This window comes from Moschus berezovskii, chromosome 10 (genome assembly GCF_049115385.1).
Source record: "Moschus berezovskii isolate FMDL1 chromosome 10, NW_MosBer_1.0, whole genome shotgun sequence".
Classification (NCBI taxonomy): Eukaryota; Metazoa; Chordata; class Mammalia; order Artiodactyla; family Moschidae; genus Moschus; species Moschus berezovskii.
In genome coordinates this window covers 74,643,373-74,671,099 of record NC_142469.1, presented here as the reverse complement: position 1 = coordinate 74,671,099, position 27,727 = coordinate 74,643,373, and the positions used below count along the sequence as shown (strand labels likewise).

Sequence of the window (27,727 nt, the reverse complement as noted above, 5' to 3'; positions counted from 1 at the left end):
GTTCAAAAGCATCAATTCTTCGGCGATCAGCTTTCTTCACAGTCCAACTCTCACATCCATACATGACCATGGGAAAAACCATAGCCTTGACTAGACGGACCGTTGTTGACAAAGTATTGTCTCTGCTTTTTAATATGCTATCTAGGTTGGTCATAACTTTCCTTCCAAGGAGTAAACGTCTTTTAATTTCATGGCTGCAATCAGCATCCGCAGTGATTTTGGAGCCCAAAAAAATAAAGTCTGACACTGTTTCCACTGTTTTTCCATCTATTTCCCTTGAAATTATGGGACCAGATGCTATGATCTTCGTTTTATGAATGTTGAGCTTCAAGCCAACCTTTTCACTCTCCTCTTTCACTTTCATCAAGAGGCTTTTTAGTTCCTCTTCACTTTCTGCCATAAGGGTAGTATCATCTGCATATCTGAGGTTATTGATATTTTTCCCAGCAATCTTGATTCCAGCTTGTGCTTCTTCCAGTCCAGCGTTCCTCATGATGTACTCTGTATATAAGTTAAATAAGCAAGGTGACAATATACAGCCTTGACATACTCCTTTTCCTATCCTTTCTGTTCCAGGTTATAACCTTCGGGGACAGAATGCTCAACACATGTTACTTTGTTGAATTGAATTGCTCATCTTTTTGCCCCTCAGCCCACAGTCTCCACCTTTTTTCCATCACTGGAAATGGTCTTCCAGCCCTGTGCTGTTCTAGGAGGCTGCATTCAAAGTCTTCTACGAACTGGGCCATTTCCAGAGCCATCTTCTGCTGCAGACTTTTATGAAGCTTACAAATGACTGTTATTGCTCTATTTGACATTTCCTAAGATCACACTTTGGGAGCTCTGTGTTTCTGCTCATGCTGTACCATCATTTCTAGCAACTTCTATGATGCCCTCATTTTAGTGTTTGATTCTCTCACCTCGTACTAATCACAGTGTGTCATGTCTGACTCTTTGAGACCCCATGGACTATAATCCAGGTTCCACTGTCCATGGCATTCTCCAGGCAAGAATATTGGAGTAGGTTGCCATTCCCTTCTCCAGTAGATCTTCCTGACCCAGGGATCGAACCCGAGTCTCTGGCATTGCAGGCAGATTCTTTACCATCTGAGCTACCAGGGAAGCCCAATGAAAGGTTAAAATGCCTTAATTTTTAGGAATTTGTAAGTTCTCTGAGGCCAGGAATCATTTCTATTTAGTCTCAAATACTCTGGTTATCAACAGCACCTTGATAAGGGTAGGCATCTAACTGACAGTTGTATATTATTCCTGCCTGCTTTCCTAGTCTTATATCATAATTCAATACAAAACCAATCTTTGAGTTTACATGAACCACTCAGAAAGTCCCCAGAATAAAATTTTAACCCATGACTCCAATATTTCAATTGCTTCTGATAGCTTCCAGGACAAAACCAAATTTCTTAGCTTAGTCTCAGAATGCAGTTCTGTTATAACTCAAGCTCTGGACCCTTTGTCTTTGTTGGCTTTCTGTCCACTCACTAGTTCACAGGCAGTCTTTCTAGTCCTATCACATCACTGACGTTTGCCCAAGTGTCTTCCCTTTTTCCTCTCTGTGTGTTTGCATTTATTTTCCTATTTCTGGAATGTTCTTCCTCTTCTACTTTGACCAATTAGAGCTTATGCTTCACAACTTAGCACATGTGTCAGGTCCATGAAGCCTTTCCTAAACCCAGGTGTGATTTTGATGCCTTTCCTTCACAAACCTCCAACAGAACTTCTGTAGGGCACAGACTAGTTTAATTGGGTGGATCTCGCACTAAGTACAAGTCACTGGAAGTCATCAGAGATGGTGATTTATTCATCATATGAACATCAGTGACTTTCAAGCTTAAGGCTGCATCTGTATCATTGGTAGGATTTAAAAAACACAGGTGCTGGGCTCCAACTCCCAGTTTCTGTTGATAGGTTTGGGGGGACCTGAGAACCCATATTATTAACAAGTGCCTAAGTGATGCTAATGCTGCTGTTCCGAGGACCACGCCATGAGCACATCAGTGTTTGATATACTCAGTTTTTGTTTAGTACATTCCTTGAACTTAGTAGGGGCTTGATAAACGTTTTTACGTAGTAAAAATTAAATGCTTACATTCTTATAATAAAAAAATGCCTTGGATCTTAATTGCATCACCTTTTTGTGGGCACAGTCTCAATGAAGTCATTTATTTAAATTACAACTAATTACTCAATCAAATGGATACAACCTATCAACTCTTCTTAAACCTGTCGCAAATTGGATTAACACAAGGAATGTTCTAGAATATGGACTCTGGACCACACCCCAGACTAGCTAACTTGGTTTCTAGATGGATGCTCAGGGCACCCATCTCTAGTAAAATATCCAGGTGATTCTTTATTGGCCAGTCTAGTATCAACCTTGGCAATCAACCTTAATCAGCCTTGGCAAGCAGCTTTAAATAAGCTGTGTCTTACTCATATTAATTTAGTCACTTTATCTATTTACTCTAGTAAGTTTTAAACAAGCCTTTAGTTAAGCATGGCATATAAAATGAAAATACAAAAAGGACCACTTACACTTAAATACTGACTACATAAGCTCCAGGCATCTCCAGAGGTACCCAAGAATGATGGCTCTTGGTTTTAAACATCACTAAAATGAAGGAATAGCTAAAAGCACCATTTACTGTGCCACTATAACTCTTCTTGAAATACTTCCCAAATGCTTATTATACTTTCCACATAGGTAATTTTAATTTCTTAAACTGTTGCCATAAAATGGAGCGGTGTACCTCCGGGTAAGTTACATCACTGGTGTGTCACCGAGGAAGATGAATCATGCAGGAGCCTGTGACAGAAAGGCGGCCCAGCAACCTGCCTAACAAGACGGTGCTTTTTCTTTAATACTGCCAGCATGTCAGTAGACTCCAAATTGGTTAAGATTAGATCCATCAGTGAGTCTTCTCAATCCTCCATCAAAATGACAAGGCTAAGTCCCAGGAGAGGGACCCAGAAAAAAAATTTTTTTTCTTTTAAAAATTAATTCATCCTGTTACTTCTTAATCCAAAGGAAAATGGAGAAAAATGAATAGATTAAAAAATGCAGACTTTTTTCCTTATTCAACTGTCATTTCACAAACCGTTTTGAGAGCATAACAGAAGCCACAGTATCAGAGTTGAAGGCAAAATTTTATGTTAGAAGAGAAAAAAGTCTGCCACTGTTTTCAGATCTATTGCGGTCAAATATTTTGAAAAGAACAAAGGTAAGTTTGTTTCTGGTGAGGAAGTTATTTTTTTAAATGCCAAGTACAGGTTTGTGCTTCCCAGGTGGTGCTAGTGGTAAAGAACCCTCCTGCCAATGCAGGAGACATAAGAGACACGGGTTTGATCCCTGGGTCAGGAAGATCTCCTGGAGTAGGAAATGGCAACGCACTCCAGTATTCTTACCTGGGGAATCTCATGGACAGAGGAGCCTGGCAGGTTACAGTCCATAGGGTTGTACAGAGTAGGACACAACTGAAGTGATTTAGCACACACACACACAGGTTTGTGTCAGCATAAGTACTGAATTCACTCCTGGGAAGTGATCAGTTTGTATTAAATGTTAAGAAATAAATAAGAGAGAAAGACGAAGAGGAATGAGCAAAAAAAGGAAGGGAAGAAGGAAGGAAGGGAGGAAAGAAGGAAGGGAGGGAGAGAGGAAGGAATAACTGGAAGGATCTGTTTTAGTCCCAGCTTCATTAGTGCTCTAAAAAAGGCAGAAACTGACTATCACCCCTTTTTTTTAATCAATTTATTTTAATTGGAGGATAATTACTTGACAATATTGTGATGGTTCTTGCCATATATCGACATGAGGAGAGAACTATCTCTTGGCTAAGGAAAAGAAGAGAGAAGAACTCAGACTTGAACTGATTGTAAAGTACTATTTTCGTAGAACATGTTGCAAAGAAGAAGAGAACCTAAATGTTCTCAAGTTCTGGTCTCTTAGCTGTTTCTTTTATGCTCAGATTTCCTTGTGGCTCAGATGATAAAGAATGTTTTGCAATGCAAGAGACCTGGGTTTGATCTCCGGGTTGGGAAAATCCCCTGGAGAAAGGCATGGCTACCCACTCCAGTATTCTTGCCTGGAGAATTCCTTGGACAGAGGAGCCTGATGGGCTAGAGTTCATGGGGGTCGCAAAGAGTCAGACACAACTGAGTGACTAACACTTTTACTTTCACTACACTTTCCATTAGAAAATTCTTGACACTTTTGTGACTTATGGCAGCCCGTGTCTAAACCGTGGCTCGTGGATTAGGTTGGGTGGATTGTAAAATCAAGGTAGCAGTATTTGAAGAAACCCTAGATATACTCTAGTCTAGATACACTCAATGTCTGGTTGAGAGACTGGTGCTTTGGGACTGTGACTTGCTTGGGCTTGTATTCTGGTTAGTGGCACAATTATCATTAAGACCAAGGACCCCTGACTTCCAACAAAGATCTCATTTCACTGTATCACACTGTTCTTAAAATTTTTTAATAGTTTAAGTTATCTAAATTTTACTTGATTATATGGGCAGTGATGATTAATTTAAAAAACAAAAGAAGGATCATTCTCTGTCCTGCTTCTTAGAAGTCCTCTTTCAGAGTTGTCAAACTTGATCTCATAAACATGCATCAGTCTGCATCCACTTGACTTACCTGGCCATGGTCAGATCCCTATACCACGCTCCCAGATTCAGATGAAAGAACTCTAGGACTCACCTCCAAAGCAGTCATATTTTTCTGGTTTTCTGCAGATAAGAGATTAGCTTCTCTGATTTTATCTGTGGCTTCTCTCAGTAGGTCCCAAGCGTCATCAACCTTGCTTTTATAGTCTGCCAGTTTCTCCCGGAGATCCTTCTCCATCTCTTCGTTTTTCCCCCGGGACTCTCCGAACAACTTCTTCACTCTCTTCAGAAGGCCTTCTGCAGCTCTATAAACAACCCACCCCAACAAGAGACAATAAGCCCCTGTCACTGCCTCAGAGTTGATTGGTATTAAACAGTGTTACAAAGAGATACTAACATTAGAAGTATGGAAAAACATGACAATATTTAAAGCAGACTGTGTGCTAAACCAAGTTGAAAACTGATAGCTGAAAAGTGGCAAGAACATTTAAAATTAAAGCACAAAAAATCACACATTGTACATTTATTAATAACATAACATTATCATTTGGAAAGGAACTCATGGTATTCTCAAAACCTGGCTGATGAAATCAGTTTTATCATGTATATTATATACCAAAAATAAAATATGACTAACCATGAGATATTTTCTCTGTTACTTTGAATAACAAGATGTGAATATTGATATGTTTGGTTAGAAACAATATAATGCCATGCTGTTGACAAGCTAGTATAATTTTGATCTGCTTTTATTTTCCTTTGAACTGAGTTCTAGGAGTTTTCTGGATTCAACTTAATGGTTTTTCTAAAGTGATACTGTTTGAGTCCTTTAAGAAAGGCTAAATACTCGAAAAATAGTAGTTCTCAAACTAGCAGGCATGATAATCTCCTGAAGCACTTGTCAAACAGATTGCTGGGCCCCATCCCAAAAGTTTCTAATTGAGTAGGTCTAGGATGGGGTACAGAGAAGGCAATGGCACCCCAATCCAGTACTCTTGCCTGGAAAATCCCGTGGATGGAGGAGCCTGGTAGGCTGTAGTCCATGGGGTCGCGAAGAGTCTAACGCGACTGAGTGCCTTCACTTTCACTTTTCACTTTCATGCACTGGAGAAGGAAATGGCAACCCACTCCAGTGTTTTTGCCTGGAGAATCCCAGGGATGGGGGAGCCTGGTGGGCTTCCGTCTATGGGGTCGCACAGAGTCGGACATAACTGAAGCGACTTAGCAGCAGCAGCAGCAGCAGCAGGATAGGGTTGGATAATTTGCTTTTCTAACAACTTTACAGGTGTTGCTAATGTTGCTAGTTTAGTAGATGTTATTTGATTATTAATAACACCATCACTTTGTAGTTGACTGTAAACGTAAAAATGTACTTTTTATTGAGTATACAACCATTGGCATTCATTGGCATTAGTAAAATCACTATCATTATTCATAACCTCAAATCCCCAACCTTTATTTCATACTTTATTAGTATGTATTATTTGACAGTTCTTCTATTCAATATTTCCCAAGATGACAAAATATACAGGATGACTTGCTAAATTCATAACTTTATTTATCCAGAAATATTTTCATTAAAACAAAAACAACAGTTTTAAAGCCCCTAATACAGGAAATTAATAAAGCAAGCCCACTAGCCTAATTGAAGAAGTGGGTGTCCTAAGTCACTGCAGGGGTGTCTGATTCTGTGACCCGATGGACTACTATAGCCCACCAGGCTACATATTCATGGCATCTCCAGGTAAAATACTGGAGCGTGTTGCCATTCCCTTCCCCAGTGGACCTTTTCGACATAGGGATCAAACCCACATTTCTATGTCTCCTGCCTTGGCACGCGGGTTCTTTACCACCAGTGCCACCTGGAGCCCAATTGCAGAAGGGACAGCACCAAAAAAAAAAAAAAAGATAATTTACTTGATTATTTATATATAGGAATAAACATGCCTTTGATCCATTTTAGAGCAAGATAAATTATAACTAAGTAGATGAAAAATAAAGAGCATAAAAAGTATCTCCTACTGATAACATGTGATGGAAAATTTAGAAAACTCGAACCAACTATTCGGAAAGTTCAGTTATCAAATGAAAAAATAACAGAGCTTCTACTCACACCAACTCGTCTTCAGCAACTTCCTTTTGTGTGTCTAGATTTTTCCTCCTCAGTTCTGTCATCATCCGATCAATCTCATTCTGAAGCTCTTGCAAATTTCTCTCAAAGGCCTTGTCTTCAGTTCCTAGAGTTTCATTTAGTTTTACAGCTTTTTCATTTACAGCTGCAGGGGGTAAAACAAATTTTGCAAATTAGCAAACAAAATGCTGCATGTAAAAGTGGCAGCCAGCATCTGCTCTTTTCAACCACCTCGGAGAGAAATGCTGTTTGTCATGGGTGTTCCTGCTGAGAAAGCGAGGCAGTTGCTACACCAGTCCATAAGAAACAAGGAAATATGGCATATTTCTCCATATTATGTTGCTTTTAGGGGGACACAGAAATTAAAACACAGTGTTTCTCCTTTTTAAGTGGTTCAAACTCTCTTCAGGTAAGACAGTAAAAAATGAGACATGTAGCATTAATACTTGGAAGCTGAAAATACAGTCTGCATTGCTGGTAAGACACAATCAGTTGAAATTTTAAAACCCTGAGTAGAGAAACACTATCTGTGATGAGATCTCTGAAAATGAAACTGCCCTTGCACTTCCACACAGTTCTGTGTTGATTCGTGCAAAGGAATGAGGAAAGGAGCCCCAGGATAGGGACAGGTATTATACATTAGGGCTCAAAGATACCTTTCAGCAATAACAGCCATCCTGTGAATTTGTGTTTATTATGCACTAAAAGGGGTTTCAAACTGTGTTCTTTGGAATCTTAGGATTCTCCAGGCACTTCAGGTATTCTACAAATGATGTCTATTCTGCCAAGAGTCTATTTTATAGGTTGATGTTCTGGGCAAGATTTCATTTGAAAAAAGAATTCTCTGTCAAATAAAAGTTTGAAAAATTGGTGCATTGAAACATGTGCACAGTACTACCTTAGTTTTAGACCAACTTTTTATGAAGTGTGTTCTATGGAGCATTAATTTAGCAAATTGAAGACAGATTTTTTTTTTTTAAACTCTTTGGTCTGCTGAGCCCTTAGGTTTATAATAGTCCCAAAGACAATCCTCAGAATAAAGGCCATGGGCTGACCAAGAGACCATTTTCTACCATTCAAGACTGTATCCTAAGACCTCTTTAAGATCTAAAGAATTTTCAAATCTCTTTTCTATTCTTGGAGAAACTTTTCTGATTAACACTGGTCAGAGTTGTTCAAAGATGGTATGAACAGACCTTCTGAAACAAGTGCACATAGTTAGGCCAAGCACACCGGCGGCAGGAGTGTGACATGATGGGTTAGTACTGTGGTTCTTAAATGTGGTCCTCAAATGGACAACATCAGATCCATCACCCGGGATCATTAGAAATGCAGATTCTTAGGTCCCAACACTGATCTATTGAGTCAAAAATTCTAGGGTGTGGTTCAACAATTTGTGTTTTAACAAGCCCTCCAGGAATTTTTGAGGCACCTGGAGTTTGAGTATCTTGAGTTAGTGGAAGAAACTGAGTTTCAGTCTCTAGTTCTACCCTTTCTAAAATACATCTTTCCAATTCTTTTTTAATGATAAATGTCTTTGGTTAAAAAATTGCCGCAATCAACCTGTTATTTCTGATAGTCATAGTTTAAAATCGACAGGACAATCTAAATCAGGTGTTTTAAAGAACAAATATGGCCATTCTTAGCCCTGTGGTAGAAATTATTGCTCAGGAGCTATTCCTAGAAGTTAATGAGGGTGCCTCTTTCTGGCTGTCTGCTTCATAGTCATCCCTTGATGTATGACAAAGAACCTTCTCACGATTCTACCATTGTGATTAGTAAGACATCACCTTGGATATGCAATTTTTAAGGAATCATGGTGACCATGGACTGTTGATTATAATGCATCTTGGTCCAGCAGACTATGTGGGGGTCATGTCAAAATGTTGGGAGATTAAATGTAAGAAGGTTCCTGTTTTTAGATTTCAAGGACGATGGTAGTAGACTTCACTCTCCCAATAATACAGCCCCATCGTACGGTCTGAGTGCACACCTATATGTACAATTGATTTTAATCACTTGTAGCATGTAAGTAACCTCTGACATCTTTTGCATTCACATTATTTCCTTAAGTGAAATGGATCATTCCCCCTTTCTAAACCTGATAAGGCTGTAAGTTTTTTTTCATTATTAAGTGAACATATAAATGAGTTTTGCTTAAAGATGCTTTTGAAATTTGATTGAATTTAAGTCCTGGTCCTAGGTGTTATCAAGGAAGCACAGAATGTGAGATACACACTATTTCTCTTGTAGTCTAATCTCAAAGTTAAATTTCTACAGAGAAGAATGTGGTGCAAAAAGAATGATGGAGAAAAGGAAAATATGGATTACATAATTTCTTTTAAATTAAAGCAATGTGCAAGCAACCAGAAGAAATCATTAGAGTACACAAACACTGCTTTAGCAAAATGATGCTATATTAAGAAAGCAAGTATTATTTTTATAGATGTCTCATTGCTCCATTACTCCTATATATGGAATTTGGAACTTTTACGAGTACTTTTACGTTTAAGATAAATGTGTTATGTAGTCTATTATTCCAAGATATTCACTAGCACTTCAGTATATTTTCAACGGTATTAAAAATACTTGTAATATAAACATATCTATTAATTTCATTATCTTTTCAACCTTATTACAAAGGGAATTTAGGTTAAAATACCTTTAAAACAAGATAACGATAAAAGGAGATGGGGCAAAGATAAAAATGTTAATGTAAATCAGGCAAAGAGTGACTGAAAGGCGTGCTGTAATGTCCAGTGCAGTGGATCCTAAAGCTAGTGTTAAGCACCTTAGTAGCCAAAGCATCAGGATCAAAAGGAGTATTTAAAATAATTAGCCTCCAATAAAAAAAAAAAAAGAGGTATACAGTACCTGTAAGATGCAAGCCAAATCAATTAATTCCTCAGGAGAAACAAAGCTATTTTTCATGCTGAACCTGAGAAAAATAACCTGTAACGGGTAAATTTATCACGAATGGCTAATACTATTGTGACCTAAGGCACAGGAAAGAAGGCTGTCCAGCATTTCTTAAGTCCTATTATATATCAGAACATATGTGCTAATAGTTTTATATACCTTCACTCATTAATTCTAATAGTGTGTGGAATAAAATGTAGTTTATTCATTTTATTGACTGAGTCAGAAGTCAGCACAAAGTAGACTTAATAAAATTGTAGTGAGATAAAAACGCCTCCAATTAATAGAAGTTGATTTCTATATAGACTTATAATGGAATATAGGATGAGTAAAGTATTTCATCTATCTAAAAAGAAAACTGAAATAGACAAATGCCAGGCTGAGGTATTCACTTTTCCCACAGCAATTTATTACCACTAATAAAAACTAAGAATACTGATGATTATCCACTGTTATGGTTTCTAGAGGGAAAAAAGGTTTTGTGTATATATACATAACAGAAATGATTTAGGTTAACTCTGACATATACAAATTTGAATTTTCATGAAATTTTAACAGCTGGATTCTGATTTATAAAGAGCTGTGATTATCATTTTTGTTATCATCTTCATTAGGACCTGCTGGAAGAAGAGAGTAACATTGTCCTCAGGTACAGGATCACAGCCATCCACATGGCATGTTACAGGAGTTAGGAAAAGGTGTCCCATTTGGACAGACACAATAAGATCACCTGACTGATAGAAAAATTTAGGGAGTGGCAATCATCTTCCATGATACATAACCCTTTTGTTTGACAGACTCGATGGGAGCCAAAAATGAAAAAGTGAAAGTGAAAGTGAGGTCGCCCAGTTGTGTCCAACTCTTTGCGACCCCATGGACTGTAGCCCACCAGGCTCCTCCGTCCCTGGGATTTTCCAGGCAAGAATACTGGAGTGGGTTGCCATTTCCTTCTCCAGGATGGGAGCCAGTTCAGTTCAGTTCAGTCGCTCAGTTGTGTCCGACTCTCCGCGACCCCATGAATCACAGCACGCCAGGCCTCCCTGTCCATCACCAACTCCCGGAGTTCACTCAAACTCATGTCCACAGAGTCGGTGATGCCATCCAGCCATATCATTCTCCGTCGTCCCCTTCTCCTCCCGCCCCCAACTTTTCCCAGCATCAGAGTCTTTTCCAGTGAGTCAACTCATCGCATGAGGTGGCCGAAGTATTGGAGTTTCAGCTTCAGCATCAGTCCTTCCAATGAACACCCAGGATTGATCTCCTTTAGAATGGACTGCCGGGGTTAAATACGGTCTCCACTCTGCCCCCTGCTGGTGTATCTGTGGTATGCACAAACTGGGAGATAGAGGGCGCAGCCTAGAGAGGTAGGCAGTGCTGATAGTGGAGTCTATCGAAAGCATGTCGAAAACATGTCTTATTAGGATTTATTCTTACGTAGCAATATTTAATTGAAACAATGAAGATGAGATCCCAGAATAGGCTGCTTAATGTTGGAGATAAGATGGAAGCAAAAGGAAATCTCCTAGAGTACTAACATCTTCAGGTATTCAGATAGAGTGAACCCGCTCTGTCTGCAATGGGATTTTTTTTTTTTTTTTGCGGGGGGTTTTGGGGGGGGGAACACATGCAAATAAAAACAACGTTAATGGAAAATGAAAGTCAAGGAAACCACAACAACTTCATCTAGCTGAGGAGAAACCACGTTAACCAGTTAACTAGTTTTGGTAGGAGTAATATCTGTTCCAGATCCTGACATCTGAAATAATAGACTACATAACACATTTATCTTTCCTTTTCTTTTTCTCCTTTACTTTTTGCTTCTCTTCTTTTCATAGCTATTTGTAAGGCCTCCTCAGACAGCCATTTTGCTTAAAAAAGCAAAATTTCTTTTCCATGGGGATGGTCTTGGTCCCTGTCTCCTGTACAATGTCACGAACCTCTATCCAGAGTTCATCAGGCACTCTATCTATCAGATCTAGTCCCTTAAATCTATTTCTCACTGCAAGGAGATCCAACCAGTCCATTCTAAAGGAGATCAGTCCTGGGTGTTCATTGGAAGGACTGATGCTAAAGCTGAAACTCCAATACTTTGGCCACCTCATGTGACGAGTTGACTCACTGGAAAAGACTCTGATGCTGGGAAGGATTGGGGGCGGGAGGAGAAGGGGACGACAGAGAATGAGATGGCTGGATGGCATCACCGACTCTGTGGACATGAGTTTGAGTGAACTCCGGGAGTTGGTGATGGACAGGGAGGCCTGGCGTGCTGTGATTCATGGGGTCGCAAAGAGTCGGACACGATTGAGCGACTGAACTGAACTGAACACATTTATCTTAAACATAAAAGTACTGGCAAAAGTTCCAAATTCAATGTTTACCCTGAGATGGCGCCTCAGATTAAAACTCTGCAGTTTCTTGCTGTAGGGGATCGTTGGAAGTTCCTGCCTCTTCTTAGCCTGTGATTCCTAAGAATGACTTGTTAGGATCTTGAAAGCCTTGAAGGTTCTCATGTCCTGATTTATTTGGCTATATTAGAAAGCAAAACGTCTAAAATGTATAACATTGTGGAGAAATTAAACTGTTTTATTTCTTAAAGAAAAAATTTTTTTCCTATTTTTCTCAACATGTATGGATGTTTCTGATATATTAATAGATACTTAAGAACTATTGTTGTTTTGGTTTTTTATTGAGGGCTTATTTTTTTTGCATTATCTCTTTTCTTTGAGTTTCTTAATTTGGGCTTTTGCCCCAAAATGACTTCCACTTTGATTCTCAAATCAGATTGGTGGATACCGACAGCTAACTCCTAGAGAACTGTGGACTGAATGCAGTACAGCTCCTGGTAAGGCAGTACATCCAAATCCCAAGCAACAGATGCTCTTTAAAAACCAGAACCAAGTATTTAAAAGTAATTTTGAGAAATTAAAGTACTGCTGTAAGTTACTGAGCAGAATGATTAAATTAAATTTTTTAAAAATCAAGAATCTTTTAGTTTTGAATACAAAAACAGCACCATAGCAGAGGAGAAGTTGCCCATTAACTGATTTAATCATATTTAATCACAGTATTCCTCAAGAATCAGAGCGTTCCCAAAGGAATGCATTCAATGTATTGCTAACTTGCACTCATAATTCCTAATTCACTGACTATTGTTACAAATTGAACACTGAAAGCCATAGATTCTCAACTGATAATGCCCTAGAATATCTTGATTAAAATACTTTTAAAAAACCCAACCCTCAAATTTAGAAAGGCCAGCTCTTACTAAAGAAATTCCAGTCTTCATTGATCCTTCTTTTTCTATTTTCCTATTGGGAGAAACAATGATTAAATTATGATTTTTCTAATACCTTCTGCGTCCTGGGCCAGGTCCTTAATGAATTCTCCTAAGGAGTTTGCTCTCCTGTTGGTCCTCTCAGCATCCTGTCCAGTTTGCTCACCATCTGCTGTCACTTTGGTAGCCTAATGATCCAAATTCGGGAAAAGCATAATTAATAGAGATGATGAAGCTACAGCTAGATAAGCTCCCACTGGCTGCATTTTCTTTCAAACATTACTTTGAGCCAAAGGCAATCGATGAATTATTGATCAGATGTACTGGAAATGATGCCCTGTGCTCAAGTATACAATTAAACTTTATTACTTCTTCCATTAAATGGAAATCAGAGAGCTGTATTTGGTCTTTTTAAAACCCTCGTTATACGCAATGGCACAGAAGAAGTAATAAAGTGGAATTATTTTTGAAATATCTTTAAGGTACTATTGCCAAAAGTCTTTAATGGATGCTTTAGTCTCCACATGTTGCAGTTTTGTCCATATTTTATTTACTGAAAAGTGTGGAGCGTAGCAACAATCTCTTGAAAGAGGCACAGATAGTCCGTCTCAATAAGTTTGACCCTATAGATTTGGTTTTGATCAATACATTAATTAAACAAACAAAGAGAGGGAATGCTTAACTACTAAGTAGTAAATGCTTGTTTTATAACACTCTAAAGATCTAGTAAAATGTTAAAGAAGAATAAATGCCAACTTTCCCATATGATATCACCAAAAAAGATTCTGGTAATCACAGGACCATATATTACTGTCAACAAAATAAAACAGAACCCTAAAATAGACCCACCTCCCAAAGAATGTCCTCATACACTTCCACCCTTATGCACACTGAAAATACCATTTGACACAATGAAATCCATTTAATGTGTTCATGGTTAAGATAAACCATATGGAGTCAAATAAAAATGGCAAGTATAACATTAAAAGTTTCAGATACTACAAGATTTAGAGCACCTTGTCATAGGTTTACACTTCATTTTTCTATGTGTATGCATATGCTAATAAGTGTGACTTCCTATTTTAAAAAAATAGGGATAATCTAACTATAGATAATAAATCAAAGCATCACAAACTGATTCAATATAATTTGAATAAGACCCACGTTGGCAGGGTATTAATACTCCACAATCTTGTACCAGACTGCTTGCATTTTAGACATGCCCAGAGAATCTAAATTGTTTTATACATAAATGGATTTTAAATAGGACTTAAAATAGAACTAAATGTCTGGCCAGCATAGAACGTGGCAGGAGGTGCTGCAGGAATTAGAGTGCATTTTATGATTTCCCAGGGGCAGTAAGAGGTTTAATTCATGAAAGTTTTCAACATTTTAAATAAGAGGTAGACTATAAAGTCCAACTATTATCATCTAATTCCTTAACCTCCAAGTATTATCATCACAAATAAAAGAATGAAAGGGTAAGAATCCAATGAAAGTTTTAAAAATTCCTCTTTATATTAATAGCTTTAGTATATATACAAAATGATTTGGAGCGTGTTAATATATTAGAATGCTCTGGATTAATTCTTCCAAAACATTAATATTGACATTATTTTAACTTTTAGATCTGAGGTTGAGTCAAGAAACTCTTTACACATACACACCACACAAACGTACACTCACACAATTTTTAAACTGTTGCTTTTGTATTCCTATGGTCAGCTGCTTAAGATGTTGGCCATCTAAACTGCTTGAGATGTTTGCCTAGTCTGGATTTTATTGTATTCTGTAATATCACCACTGTTTTCACATATCACAGAACACTATTATAATAACAGATTTGATCTACATTACGATCATTTTTCAATATCTTAAGAATTAATATATCACTAGCACTAGTATCTCTTATTATACAGAAAGTGTACATTATAATTTGAACCAAAACTTATTTTTTGCTTCATCAATATCTTATTTATATTACCAAAAGGTAATCATTCCCATAAATATTGATACCATCAGGTTTTCCAACTCTTCTATGTGCAAAGCATCTAATTTTTTGAAAATAAATGTATACTGATAACACTCTTTTTAAAATTCTGGATGATCAAGACAGTATTCATCGCCTTGACTTATCAATTTATAAAAATATGTAAGAATCATCATTGACAAACTAATTACCAATTACATGAACACTCCAATATTAAGATGTCAAGAATTCTACATAACCCATGATAAGAAGTAAGTAAACAATGTTATCAGTAAGACCCTATGCAGTCAGCTTCACTGGCTTCCTCTTATGTGTAATATGCCATGCTCTTGCCTTCCTCTGGCCTTCTTGTATTCTACTGTCTTTACTTGGAATGAATTTCTGCTCAACACTTTTAGTGGCTGGATCCTTGTCATCCAACAGCTTTCAGTTTAACAAGTATCTCTTCTTGGTATGGTCATTCCCAGGGCACCTGGGTTAGGTTCCCCAACTTCCTATAGAAGAACATTGCCTTCCTAGCACCATGCATTTTAGAATTACTGTTTATGCATTGACATCTCTATGCATCGGCTTCCTCTCTAAAGGGTAAGCTCTAAGAGGACAAAAACTTGGTCTGTTTGTTCACTGCTTGATATCCAGCTTCTAGTATGACGCCTCACTGATAGCAAATATCAATGAATGCTGTCAAATATATGACTAAGCAACGATTTCCTAACTAATCTTGCCAATCTTATTGCCCACTTTTCTAGGAACATTCCCAGAAAAAGCTTTGTTCATACAGTCGCTCCCTAATTCCCCTCTCAAAATAAATCCAGACCCCAGGATGATTATGTTCCAACCTCATCTTCCCTGTGAAGATATCCTTGATGATTTTGACCCATACTCTCCTTTCTTAGATTTTCAAAAACAGCCATCATTACCACTATTCATGACTGCTGTGGGTAATTATTTTGTTAGGTATTTTGTCATATCTGTTGAATTTCCATCCTTGGAGACGAGGGCTATGTCTTATTTCCTTTTATTTCTCTGAGAGCCAGGCATAGTGCCTGGCAAACTGTAGAGGGTCAAAGATGTTGGGTGATTGACTGATGTAATGATAATCAAACAAACGATCCCTTTGAAGTCCTAAAGCCTGTTGGAGGAAAAAAATTTTTTCCATATGCCTTCCCGATACCATTCAAATTGGCCATATGCCTGGTGTCATGCTTGCCAGTGAATATGGATGGCTGGGTGCTTTTTTCTGGACATTTTTCAGAGCCTCATAGGATGCTGCTGCTGAAGAGCAACTGCTGAGTGCTTAGGAGGAGAGCCAAGCCTGAGAGCCTGTGGTCACAACGATACTGCATTCTAGTCACTGGACTCCCGGTATTTCAAAACTCCTGCAATTAGGTGACTGCACACCAAGTACCATGCTAGTGAAGGTAGAGCTTGGCGGTGGGCAGAAATCTTTATGGCCAGCACAGTACTTAAAAGAAGAAGACAGGCTTCCCTCTTGGCTGTTTTCAGGAGAGGAGGGGATTTGAGATTCCTGCCATAAAAGGCACTGACTTATGGCATCTAAGAGGTGGGTTCCACAGCCAGGCTCAGCTGCACCCCATGCTGATACGCACGTTCAGAAGGGCTGACAGTACTCTCTTGCATGTCGTTTACTCTTCCTGCCTTTAGAGATCCATAGAGGGCATACGTCCTGGATCACTTTAGTCATATCTGACTCTGTGCGACCCTACGGACTATAGCCCACCAGGTTCCTCTGTCCATGGGATTCTCTAGGCAAGAATACTGGAGTGGGTTGCCATGCCCTCCTTCAGGGGATCTTCCTGACCCAGGGATTAAACCCACATCTCTTATGTCTCCTGCATTGGCAGGCAGGTTCTTTACCACTGGTGCCACCTGGGAAGCCTCCCACTAGAGGGCATGATCCCTATTTTCACACTGGTGAGGAGGAAGGTTATGAAGAGGTTAAGTGACTTATCTGAACTCACACATACGTAGGGAACTGGGGATGAGACATACATTTTATGTCTCATAACCAGGTATTCTGTCAGTATCAAACATTAACTTCTGTTTGGCTAACATCCAGGAGGACAGAGAAGACACATGCAGCAGTTAAGTATTCTGGGTGGGAGGAGGGACATGGCTCCAGCTTTTGCCATACTTCAAGTGCATAAGCTTTGTGTGTGTTTAGTCACTCAGTTGTGTCTGACTCTGCAACCCCATAGACTGTCCATGGGATTCTCTAGGCAAGAGTACTGGAGTGGGTTGCAATTTCCTACTCCAGGGTATCTTCCTGACCCAGGAATCGAACCCGTGTCTCTTACATCTCCTGCACTGGCTGGTATGTTCTTTACTACTAGTGCCACCTGGGAAGCTTTAGGCTTTAGTAAATTAACCTATTTGAAAATTCAAATCAGAACACTATGTAGATACACTTTTAAAAATCATGTTTCATTACCCAGTAATTAAGTTGAAGAGTCACCTTGTTAAAACCCACCCAGGAGAGACTCCATAAAGGGAGCCAATGACAAATATATTACCATCTATGGGTAGTGGTGCTAGACTGTGAAAGTGAAATTCACAAAAATCAGTTTCACCCAGGACAGACCACTGATAATGTAACAGATGAACGCTAACTACCACATGATAGGAGCTATCTGTCTGATTCCGTTTGGCTCTTCTTGCATTTTATTAAATTATCATCCCCATCCCTTAGTCAGCTTCCTCTTTACTCACTATTATCTTGTTCCTGAGTATCTGACAAATGTCTTCTCATTTACCCTAATATGTACAATCTTCCTTTCATTCTCTACATTAGACTTTCTTATTTTTACATTCTCTTACCTCTGTTCTACAATTTTTCCAGTGTTCCTTTGTAAATGATGCCTTATACACTACTTTGCAAGTATTTCTCTTTCCTTTGATTATCTTTTTACATTCAAGTTCACTCAACTAGATATTTTTTCTTTTTTTTTTTCTTCTATTTTCTTTGTGGTTGTTTCGTGTGTGTTTTTTCGAGTATTTATATCCAGGCAGCAAGCATTACCATTAGATACACGTTCATTTACTTCTGAACAATGTAGCTGTTACTTTCTTGCTTTAGCTCAAGCAGTTCTCACTGTGCCTCTTGAAACCTGCACATAATTTTCTTCATTGGATATTACTAGTGTCTTTCATTTTCTGCCTTCTAGAATCTAATGGAGCAAATCTAACTACTGAATAGACAACATTGTTTAGTTGCCATCCTCCTTTGCATTTGCAGACTTACACAGTTTCCTGCTGAAATTAAATTTCAGATCTGATCATTTACATGATATTCTCAAGGGTCATCTTCAGACACTACTGGTCCTGTCTATCCAAGGGTCAGTGAAGTGTCAGGACAAGCTACTAGGACAGACAGTGCCCAAGGACAGAGACAGCCAACTGACCCCAGGGAAAAATAAGTCAGTTCTATGTGAGATTTCTCCTTAAATATTTCAGGTGTCGGTTTTGAAAGTTCCAAATAAGTATGATTTGTTATACGGTCTTTTTTTCTCTCTCTTTTAAATATAATAGTAGAAATGAAAAAAACGTTGGCAACTTAAACCTTTTGGAGCTGGTGGGGGTAGAGAGTTATTTTTTTAATGATCATGAAAATAAATTTATAATCATGAACTGAAGAAAAAGCACAGTAGTATAACACAATTATAAGAGGAATCCCATCACACCTGGAATATCACAGAAGGCTTACTGTAGACTTTGATGAGCTGAGGTTTAGTTCAAGGTTAAAGAAAACACAGCCTCCCTGGTGGCTTAGAGGTAAAGAACCTGCCTGCCAAAGCAGGAGAAGCAGGTTCGATTCCTGGGTTGGGGAGATCCCCTGGAGAAGGAAATGGCAACCCACTCCAGGAATTCTTGCCTGGGAAATCACATGGACAGAGGAGCCTGGCAGGCTACAGTCCATGGGGTCTCAGAGTTGGACATGACTTAAAGATTAAACAACAAAAGAAAACCCATGCATAAAAGCTCTGTGGTAGAATGAAATGTCTGAGAATTAAGATAAAGGCAGAGAGAGGAGAGTGTGTTAAGAAGGAATATAGGGTCAAAAGTGGCAATTGCAGTAGGAAGTTCAAATAAAATAAAGCTTTCACTGGATTTAGTGACCAGCTTGCCATTGATTACCTTGTCAAAACAGTTTTGGGAGCAAACTAGGAGAGGAACTCTAGACTACAGGAAGTGAGGAGATAAAGCAGAGCTGTCTCCAAGTCTTTCAAAAAACTTGGCTGTGAAATGAAAGATGGAGGTCAGGACAGTAGCTATAGAGGTACATACAGAGTTATCATCAAAAAACATCTCAATATTCCATACTGATCATAGTGTCTGACATTATGAATATGTTACATATGATTCCCATATTCAAGCAACTTACATTCCAAGTGGGAAATAAAATGATAATAAAATACATTTAAAAGATATAAAATTATACAGTATTTATAATATTTGCACATTATATACAATAAGTGTTTAAGATTAATTTTGGGGAGGAACATTATTTTCTTTAGTAATGGCTTCCCTCATAGCTCAGTGGGTAAAGAATCTGCCTGAAAGGCAGGAGACCTGGGCTCAATTCTCGGATCAGGAAGATTCCCTGGAGAAGGAAATGGCAACCCACTCCAGTATTCTTGCCTGAAGAATCCCACGGACAGAGGAGCCGGGCAGGCTACAGTCCATGGGAGGTCGCACGAGTCGGACATGACTTAGTGACTAAACCTCCCAAAATCCATTAGAGAACTTAATTGCATCATGAAAAAGATAAGCACAAAATATATAAGCACCTGAGGGAGAGGGAAGCTTATACAAGCTATGCAGGATCAGACTTGCCAGACATTTTAACAATTAAAGTGCATTAATCATAAAGCAACTGGTCAGATAACAAAGCAGAGGGAAGGATTGTCAAAAAGATTGACTATACCAGTGAAAGCACTTTCCATAGGACAGGGAGTTGTAAGCACCATATAACTCTAGGCTGACAATAGTTTTCAATCTTGACTGGCATCAGAATCATCTGGAAGCTCATGAAAGTCCCAGTGTTCATACTATTGTTGTTTAGTCATTAAGTCGTATCTGACTCTTTGAAATCACATGGACAGTAACCCATCAGGCTCCTCTATCTATGGGATTTCCCAGGCAAGAATACTAGAGTGGGCTGCCCTTTCCTTCTCCAGGGGATCTTCCCAACCCAGGACTTGAACATGCATCTCCTGCATTGCAGGTGGATCCTTTTACTGCTGAGCCACCTTTATAGTGTGCATCAGACTGATTACATCACATTTGGGGGTGAGACTGGGCACCAGGTAATTCCAAGGTGCAGTTCTAGTTTAAGGCACTGTTTCTTCTAACACAGCCGCAGATACTAGGAAGTCATGGCCCCTGTACTTCTCATATTCTGATCTCAACTGCTGAATCATTCATGGCTGTGAGATAAAGGTATTGGTGGATTCAGCCATTGGGAAGATCCCCTGGAGGAGGGCATTGCAACCCCCTCCAGTATTTTTGCCTGGAGAATCCCCAATGGACAGAGGAGCCTGGTGGGCTACAGTCCATGGGGTCACAAAGAGTTGGACACAACTAAGCAGTTAAGCACAACACAGCATACACATTGGACCTTTATGTCATTTAGTCCTCTAGTTATGATTCCATGGGTATCAATACAACTTTTAATTATTGTGCAGCTTGACCACAGGAAAATAAAGAATTGATCATTTTGACTTGAATATTGAAGGTCTGCATGATTTTCTGGTGGGGACAAGGTTAATTAATAAGTGAGAATTTCCTTTTATTTTTTCCCCATCCTCACTTCTTCATGGAGATATTTACTTACAGAAGTCTTATTTCTAGGCTTTTCAAGTTACAAAATTTGAAGAATGGGTGGATAAAAATGGTATCGAAGTGTGGAAATGGGGAAAAAGAGTACTTTCCAGTGGAGAAATCTGGCAAACACGACCTTAGCCAGGTGATCAAGATAAACACCAATAGCAATAAGACATACTGATTACATAGGTTCTTAATATGACATGATAAAATGATACATTATCTCTGTGGTCTTTCCCATACAGACCCATATCTCTATTCTAATCATGAGAAAAATGTAAGGCAAACCCCAATGGAGGGACATCATACAAAATACATGAACTTGTCAAAACTGTCAAAATTATCAACAAACCAGAAAAGTCTAAGAATCTGTCACAGTCTACAGGATATCGTCTAAGATGACATGATAATTAAATGTAATGTAGTATCCTGAATAGGATCCTGAAATATACAAAGACATTAAATAAAAGTGAAGAAATCTGAATAGAGTCTTTAGTTAATAATCAATCAATATTAGTTTATTGGTTGTGAAAGATACATCATACTAAGATATTAACAGTAGAGGAAATTGGGTATGGAGTATATGGGAAATCTCTGTACTATCTTTGCAATAACTTTTCTGTAAATCTAAAACTATTTTAAAATAAAAAGTTTGATTTAAAATAGTATTAGAATTAACTCAAATTGAATAATAGATCTAAATATAAAATGCAAATTATAAAACTCCAAATAACATAGTATAAAATTTAGATAACTTTAGGTATGGTGATGACATTTTAGATATTACCAAAGCAATCAGTCAAAAAAATAACTGATAACCCGGGCTTCATTAAAATTAAAAACTTTTCACTGTGATGAATATTGTCTAGAGAATGAGAAGGCAAGTCACAGACTGTTATCTTATAAAAGACTGTTGTCCAAAATACACAAAGAACACTTAACGATGATAACAAACCTTGATTAAAAAATTAGAAAAATCTTGTCTCAGTCATTTAAGTGAAGTGTTAGTCACTTAGTCGTGTCCAAACCTTTGCGACGCCGTGGACTATAGCCCACCAGGCTGCCTGTCCATGGAACTCTCCAGGCAGGAATACTGGAGTGGGTAGCTATTCCCTTCTCCAGGGGATTTTCCCAGGTATTGAACCTGGGTTTCCCACGTTGAAAGCAGACTATTTACCATCTGAACCACCAGGGGAGCCCAGATGGTAGAGTCTGCTGCTATAACAAAATACCTCACATTAGGTGGCTTGGAAATGACCAGAGTTTTTTCTCACAGTTCTAGAAATCAAGAAGTACAAAATAACATCTCATAGGTAGTGTCTTTTCACTTTGTGCTTACATGGTCAGGAAAGGGCAAAGGATCTCTTTGGGGCCCCTTTTATATGGGACTAATTGCAGCCAAAGATGGAGAAGCTCTATACAGTTAGCAAAAACAAGACCGGGAGCTGACTGTGGCTCAGATCATGAATTCCTTATTGACAAATTCAGACTGGAATTGAAGAAAGTAGGGAAAACCACTAGACCATTCAGGTATAACCTAAATCAAATCCCTTATGATTATACAGTGGAAGTGAGAAACAGATTTAAGGGACTAGATCTGATAGATAGAGTGCCTGATGAACTATAGACGGAGGTTCATGACACTGTACAGGAGACAGGGATCAAGACCATCCCCATGGAAAAGAAATGTAAAGCAAAAGAAATGAAAAGCAAAACGGCTGTCTGAGGAGGCCTTACAAATAGCTGCAAAAAGAAGAGAAGTGAAAAGCAAAGGAGAAAAGGAAAGATATTCCCATTTGAATACAGAGTTCCAAAGAATAGCAAGGAGAGATAAGAAAGCCTTCCTCAGTGATCAGTGCAAAGAAATAGAGGAAAACAACAGAATGGGAAAGACTATAGATCTCTTCAAGAAAATTGGAGATACCAAGGGAACACTTCATGCAAAGATGGGCTTGATAAAGGACAGAAATAGTATGGACCTAACAGAAGCAGAAGATATTAAGACGTGGCAAGAATACACAGAACTGTACAAAAAAGATCTTCTGACCCAGATAATTACAAAAAGATCTTCACGACCCAGATAATCATGATGGTGTGATCACTCACCTAGAGCCAGACATCCTGGAATGTGAAGTCAAGTGGGTCTTAGAAAGCATCACTAAGAACAAAGCTAGTGGGAGGTGATAGAATTCCAGTGGAGCTATTTCAAATTCTCAAAGATGATGCTGTGAAAGTGTTGCACTCAATATGACAGCAAATTTGGTAAACTCAGCAGTGGCCACAGGACTGGAAAAGGTCAGTCTTCATTCCAATCCGAAAAAAGGTAATGCCAAGGAATGTTCAAACTACCGCACAATTGCACTCATCTCACACGCTAGTAAAGTCATGCTCAAAATTCTCCAAGCCAGGCTTCAGCAATATGTGTACCGTGAACTTCCAGATGTTCAAGCTGGTTTTAGAAAAGGCAGAGGAACCAGAGATCAAATTGCCAACATACGCTGGATCATGGAGAAAGCAAGAGAGTTTGAAAAAAACATCTATTTCTGTTTTATTGACTGTGCCGAAGCCTTTGACTGTGTGGATCACAATAAACTGTGGAAAATTCTGAAAGAGATGGGAATACCAGACCACCTGACCTGCCTCTTGAGAAACCTATATGCAGGTCAGGAAGCAACAGTTAGAACTGGACATGGAACAGCAGACTGGTTCCAAATAGGAAAAGGAGTACGTCAAGGCTGTATATTGTCACCCTGTTTATTTAACTTCTATGCAGAGTACATCATGAGGAAGGCTGGGCTGGAAGAAGCACAAGCTGGAATCAAGATTGCCGGGAGAAATATCAATAACCTCAGATATGCAGATGACACCACCCTTATGGCAGAAAGTGAAGAGGAACTCAAAAGACTCTTGATGAAAGTGAAAGAGGAGAGTGAAAAGGTTGGCTTGAAGCTCAACATTCAGAAAACAAAGATCATGGCATCCAGTCCCATCACTTCATGGGAAATAGATGGGGAAACAGTGGAAACAGTGTCAGATTTTATTTTTTTGGGCTCCAAAATCACTGCAGATGCTGATTGCAGCCAGGAAATTTTAAGACACTTACTCCTTGGAAGGAAAGTTATGACCAACCTAGATAGCATATTAAAAAGCAGAGACATTACTTTGCCAACAAAGGTCCGTCTTGTCAAGGCTATGGTTTTTCCCGTGGTCATGTATGGATGTGAGAGTTGGACTGTGAAGAAAGCTGAGTGCCAAAGAATTGATGCTTTTGAACTGTGGTGCTGGAGAAGACTCTTGAGGGTCCCTTGGACTGCAAGGAGATCCAACCAGTCCATTCTAAGGGAGATCAGTCCTGGGTGTTCATTGGAAGGACTGATGCTGAGGCTGGAACTCCAATACTTTGGCCACCTCATGTGAAGAGTTGACTCATTGGAAAAGACCCAGATGCTAGGAGGAATTGAGGCAGAAGGAGAAGGGGACAACAGAGGATGAGATAGTTGGATGGCATCACCGACTCGATGGACATGGGTTTGAGTGAACTCTGGGAGTTGGTGATGGACAGGGAGGCCTGGCGAGCTGCGATTCATGGGGTCGCAAAGAGTCGGACACGACTGAGCGACTGAACTGAACTGAATTTCCTTCATGAGGGTTCTGCATTAATGACCTAGTTACCTTTCAAAATCCTCACTTCCTAATATCTTTACGTAGGGGGAGGGGGATTTAGGATTTCAACATAGGAAATTTGGAGAGCATACATGCAATCAATCCACAGCAAGACCTGAATAGACATCACACCAAAGAAGTTATACAGATGGCAAGTAAGCATATAAAAGTGCTCAACATCGTCTGTCCTTAGGGAATTGTAACTTAATATAAGACTGAGATACTACTATACACCTACTGTTGTTGTTGTTTAGTTGAGAAGTAGTGTCCGACTCTTTGGCGGACTGTGGCTTGCCAGGCTTCCCTGTCTTTCACTGTTTCTGGGAATATGCTGTAACTCATGTCCATTGCATTGGTGATGCTATCCAACCATCCTTTGTCAACCTCTTCTCTCCTGCCCTCAGACTTTCCCAGCATACACCTATTAGAATGGCCAAAATTCAAAACACTGGCAACACTAAATGCTGGTGAGGATGTGGAGCAATAGGAACTCTTACTCATTGCTGCTGGGAAATGCAAAATGGGACAGCCACTCTGGAAGACAGTTTGGTGATTTCTTGCAAAACTAAACATGCTCATACCATATGATAGAGCAATTGCATTCTTTGGTTTTTACACAAATAAATTGAAAACATATATTTGGATGCTAATAGCAGCTTTACTCAAATATTGCCAAAGCTTAGAAGCAACCAAGGTGTCCTTCAGTAGGTGAACGGATAAATAAACTTGGTACGAACAGAAAATGGAACACTGCTCACCACTGAAAAGAAATGAGCAGTCAAGACACCAAAAGACATGAATGAACCTTCAATGTATATTACTAAGTGAAAGAAGTCAATCTGGAAAGGTTACATACTGTATAGTTCTAACTATATGATATATGATATACAGAGACAGTAAAAAGAGCAGTGGTTGCCAGGGATTAAGGAGGAGGGAGAGGTGAAAAGGCAGAGCATGGAGGACTTTTAGAGCAGTAAAAGTACTCTAAATGATACTATAAAGGTGGAGACATGTCATTAAACATTTGTCAACATCTATAGATTGTACAACACCAAGAGTGAACCCTAAAGTAAGCTATGATTTTGAGTGATAATGATTTGTCAGTGTAGATTTATCTGTTGTAACAAATGTATCACTCTGTGTGGGGGAAGTTGATAATGGGGGAGGTTATTTGTGTCTTGGGGCAGGGGAGCATATGGGAAATCTCAGTATTTTCCAGTCAATTTTGCTTCACACTACTCAAAAACACTAAGTCCATTTTAAGAAATTTAGTATGGGAGAGTCTTCTGGGAAGATGAAAGGATGTAGGTTAAGAAAGAACAAAGTAATAATAATAATAAAGGCTCTGATCATTTGGCTGTAATCAGCTCAATGACAGCAGCAACAGTGTCACTTTTGCTTATACCTCTTTTCCCAGTGTCTGTCACTCTGTTAAAGTATCTAGAACACATTCAATCCTTCAATTCAGTTCAGTTCAGTCGCTCAGTCGTGACCGACTCTTTGCGACCCCATGAATCACAGCATGCCAGGCCTCCATGTCCATCACCAACTCCCGGAGTTCACTCAAACTCATGTCCATCGAGTCAGTGATGCCATCCAGCCATCTCATTCTCTGTCGTCCCCTTCTCCTCCCACCCCCAATCCTTCCCAGCATCAGAGTCTTTTCAAGTGAGTCAACTCGTCACATGAGGTGGCTAAAGTATTGGAGTTTCAGTTTTAGCATCAGTCCTTATAATGAACACGCAGGACTGATCTCCTCTAGAATGGACTGGTTGGATCTCCCTGCAGTCCAAGGGACTCTCAAGAGTCTTCTCCAGCACCAAAGTTCAAAAGCATCAATTCTTCGGTGATCAGCTTTCTTCACAGTCCAACTCTCACATTAGGAAGGGTTAATTAAATGAATCAGTGAATGAAATGCCACTGTTCCATGGGATTTTTCCCCAATAATCCTTAACAAGATTAAATTAATCCATTTATATGTACTTCTCAGTTACATTCTTTTGTTTCATGCTGTATTATATATTTACTTGCACTTGTCTCCACACACTTAAATGCTTATGTATACATACATACACACACACACACACACACACACACACGAGACTATATGCTCCTTGAAGACAGACTGGGCCTTGTTTTTATCTGTCACCTGCCAATACTTAGCTTGGGCTTTGTATATGGGGAACATTCATGTGTGCCTGTTGAACTGAGATTACTTTCGCATGATCCGCTTAAAAGTTCTTATTTAGTGTATTCACAGAACAAACATAAAATTGCAAAATATTAAATTGATATGAGATAAATGGCTCACTAATATCTAACTATATTTGGCAAGAAATTTTGTATTTGTACATTCCACATGGCTGGGAAGAAATCCTGAAAAAGTATTTAGTAGGCTATTTATAACCTGAGGGCCATTGTTCAGTATCATGTGCTGAGAATTCCATTTGATTTCCCTGTGGAAATTCTAATAAGCCAGCAGCAGGTTAGGTGAAAAGGTATTGCAACCGTGGAAATCTGTAAACTAGGTCCTCCTGAGGTCCTGGAATTTGGTGAATTATATAGCCGTTCCTAAGTCATTCCTAAGTAGTATTATGGCCTGAGGGATTTCTTCTTTAAAAAACGGACTAGATAATCTGCAAGAACCTTCTAGCTCCAATATTTTTTGTCATTTAAAGTTCTTTGAGAATCAAACTGGACCCCTAAATTCCAGGCCAGTTTTCCAGTTCATGAATTTTTATGGCCACAAGATGGCGAACTTTATGCTGTTTTCTTCATTCTCTACAAGGGAAAAGAACTTTAACCCTCTTGCAGTTTTGAAAATATAAAACTCCCAATATCTTAAAAAGTCTGATAAACACAACATAGATTTACATTCTGACTGTAAAAAGTGTCTTAAGTGCTTTGGATTTTCTTGATAAAGAAGACGTCCTCTTTTGTGGGGCAATACAGATCTAGACTGTATTTCTATTAATATACAAATGCAAATATCCCATGATAAAAACAAAGAGACTACAAGTATTTTCATTTGCTTATCTTTTTCCTTACTAGTCAGAGACAGGGATTTGGGAATCCAGAATCAATGGAAGCTAGTGGATAGAGTTCTCAAAATATATTGTCATTCTGGTATTTCTAACCATTGGCCTTGATACTTTCCAAGTCTGTATCCCAATCTTTTCTTGTGGTACTGGGTTCTCAGATTTTATCTGAGGCAGAAGTAGCAAGTCAAAAATACATCAATTTCATGCACCAAATTTGGATTTAGGAAGAACAAGAT

General features: G+C 38.9%; 1 protein-coding gene across 1 annotated transcript in view; it reads right to left on the bottom strand.

Annotated features, from left to right (window-relative positions):
* Positions 1 to 27,727, bottom strand: part of LAMA2 (laminin subunit alpha 2) — a 710,698-nt gene that overhangs the window by 145,565 nt on the left and 537,406 nt on the right. Inside the window, exons 36-38 of the mRNA XM_088840739.1 lie at positions 13,030 to 13,141; positions 6,743 to 6,905; positions 4,724 to 4,934 (exon numbers count right to left, since the gene is read on the bottom strand). Coding sequence (XP_088696865.1) covers positions 4,724 to 4,934; positions 6,743 to 6,905; positions 13,030 to 13,141 — 486 coding nt within the window. The remainder of the gene's footprint in view (positions 1 to 4,723; positions 4,935 to 6,742; positions 6,906 to 13,029; positions 13,142 to 27,727) is intronic.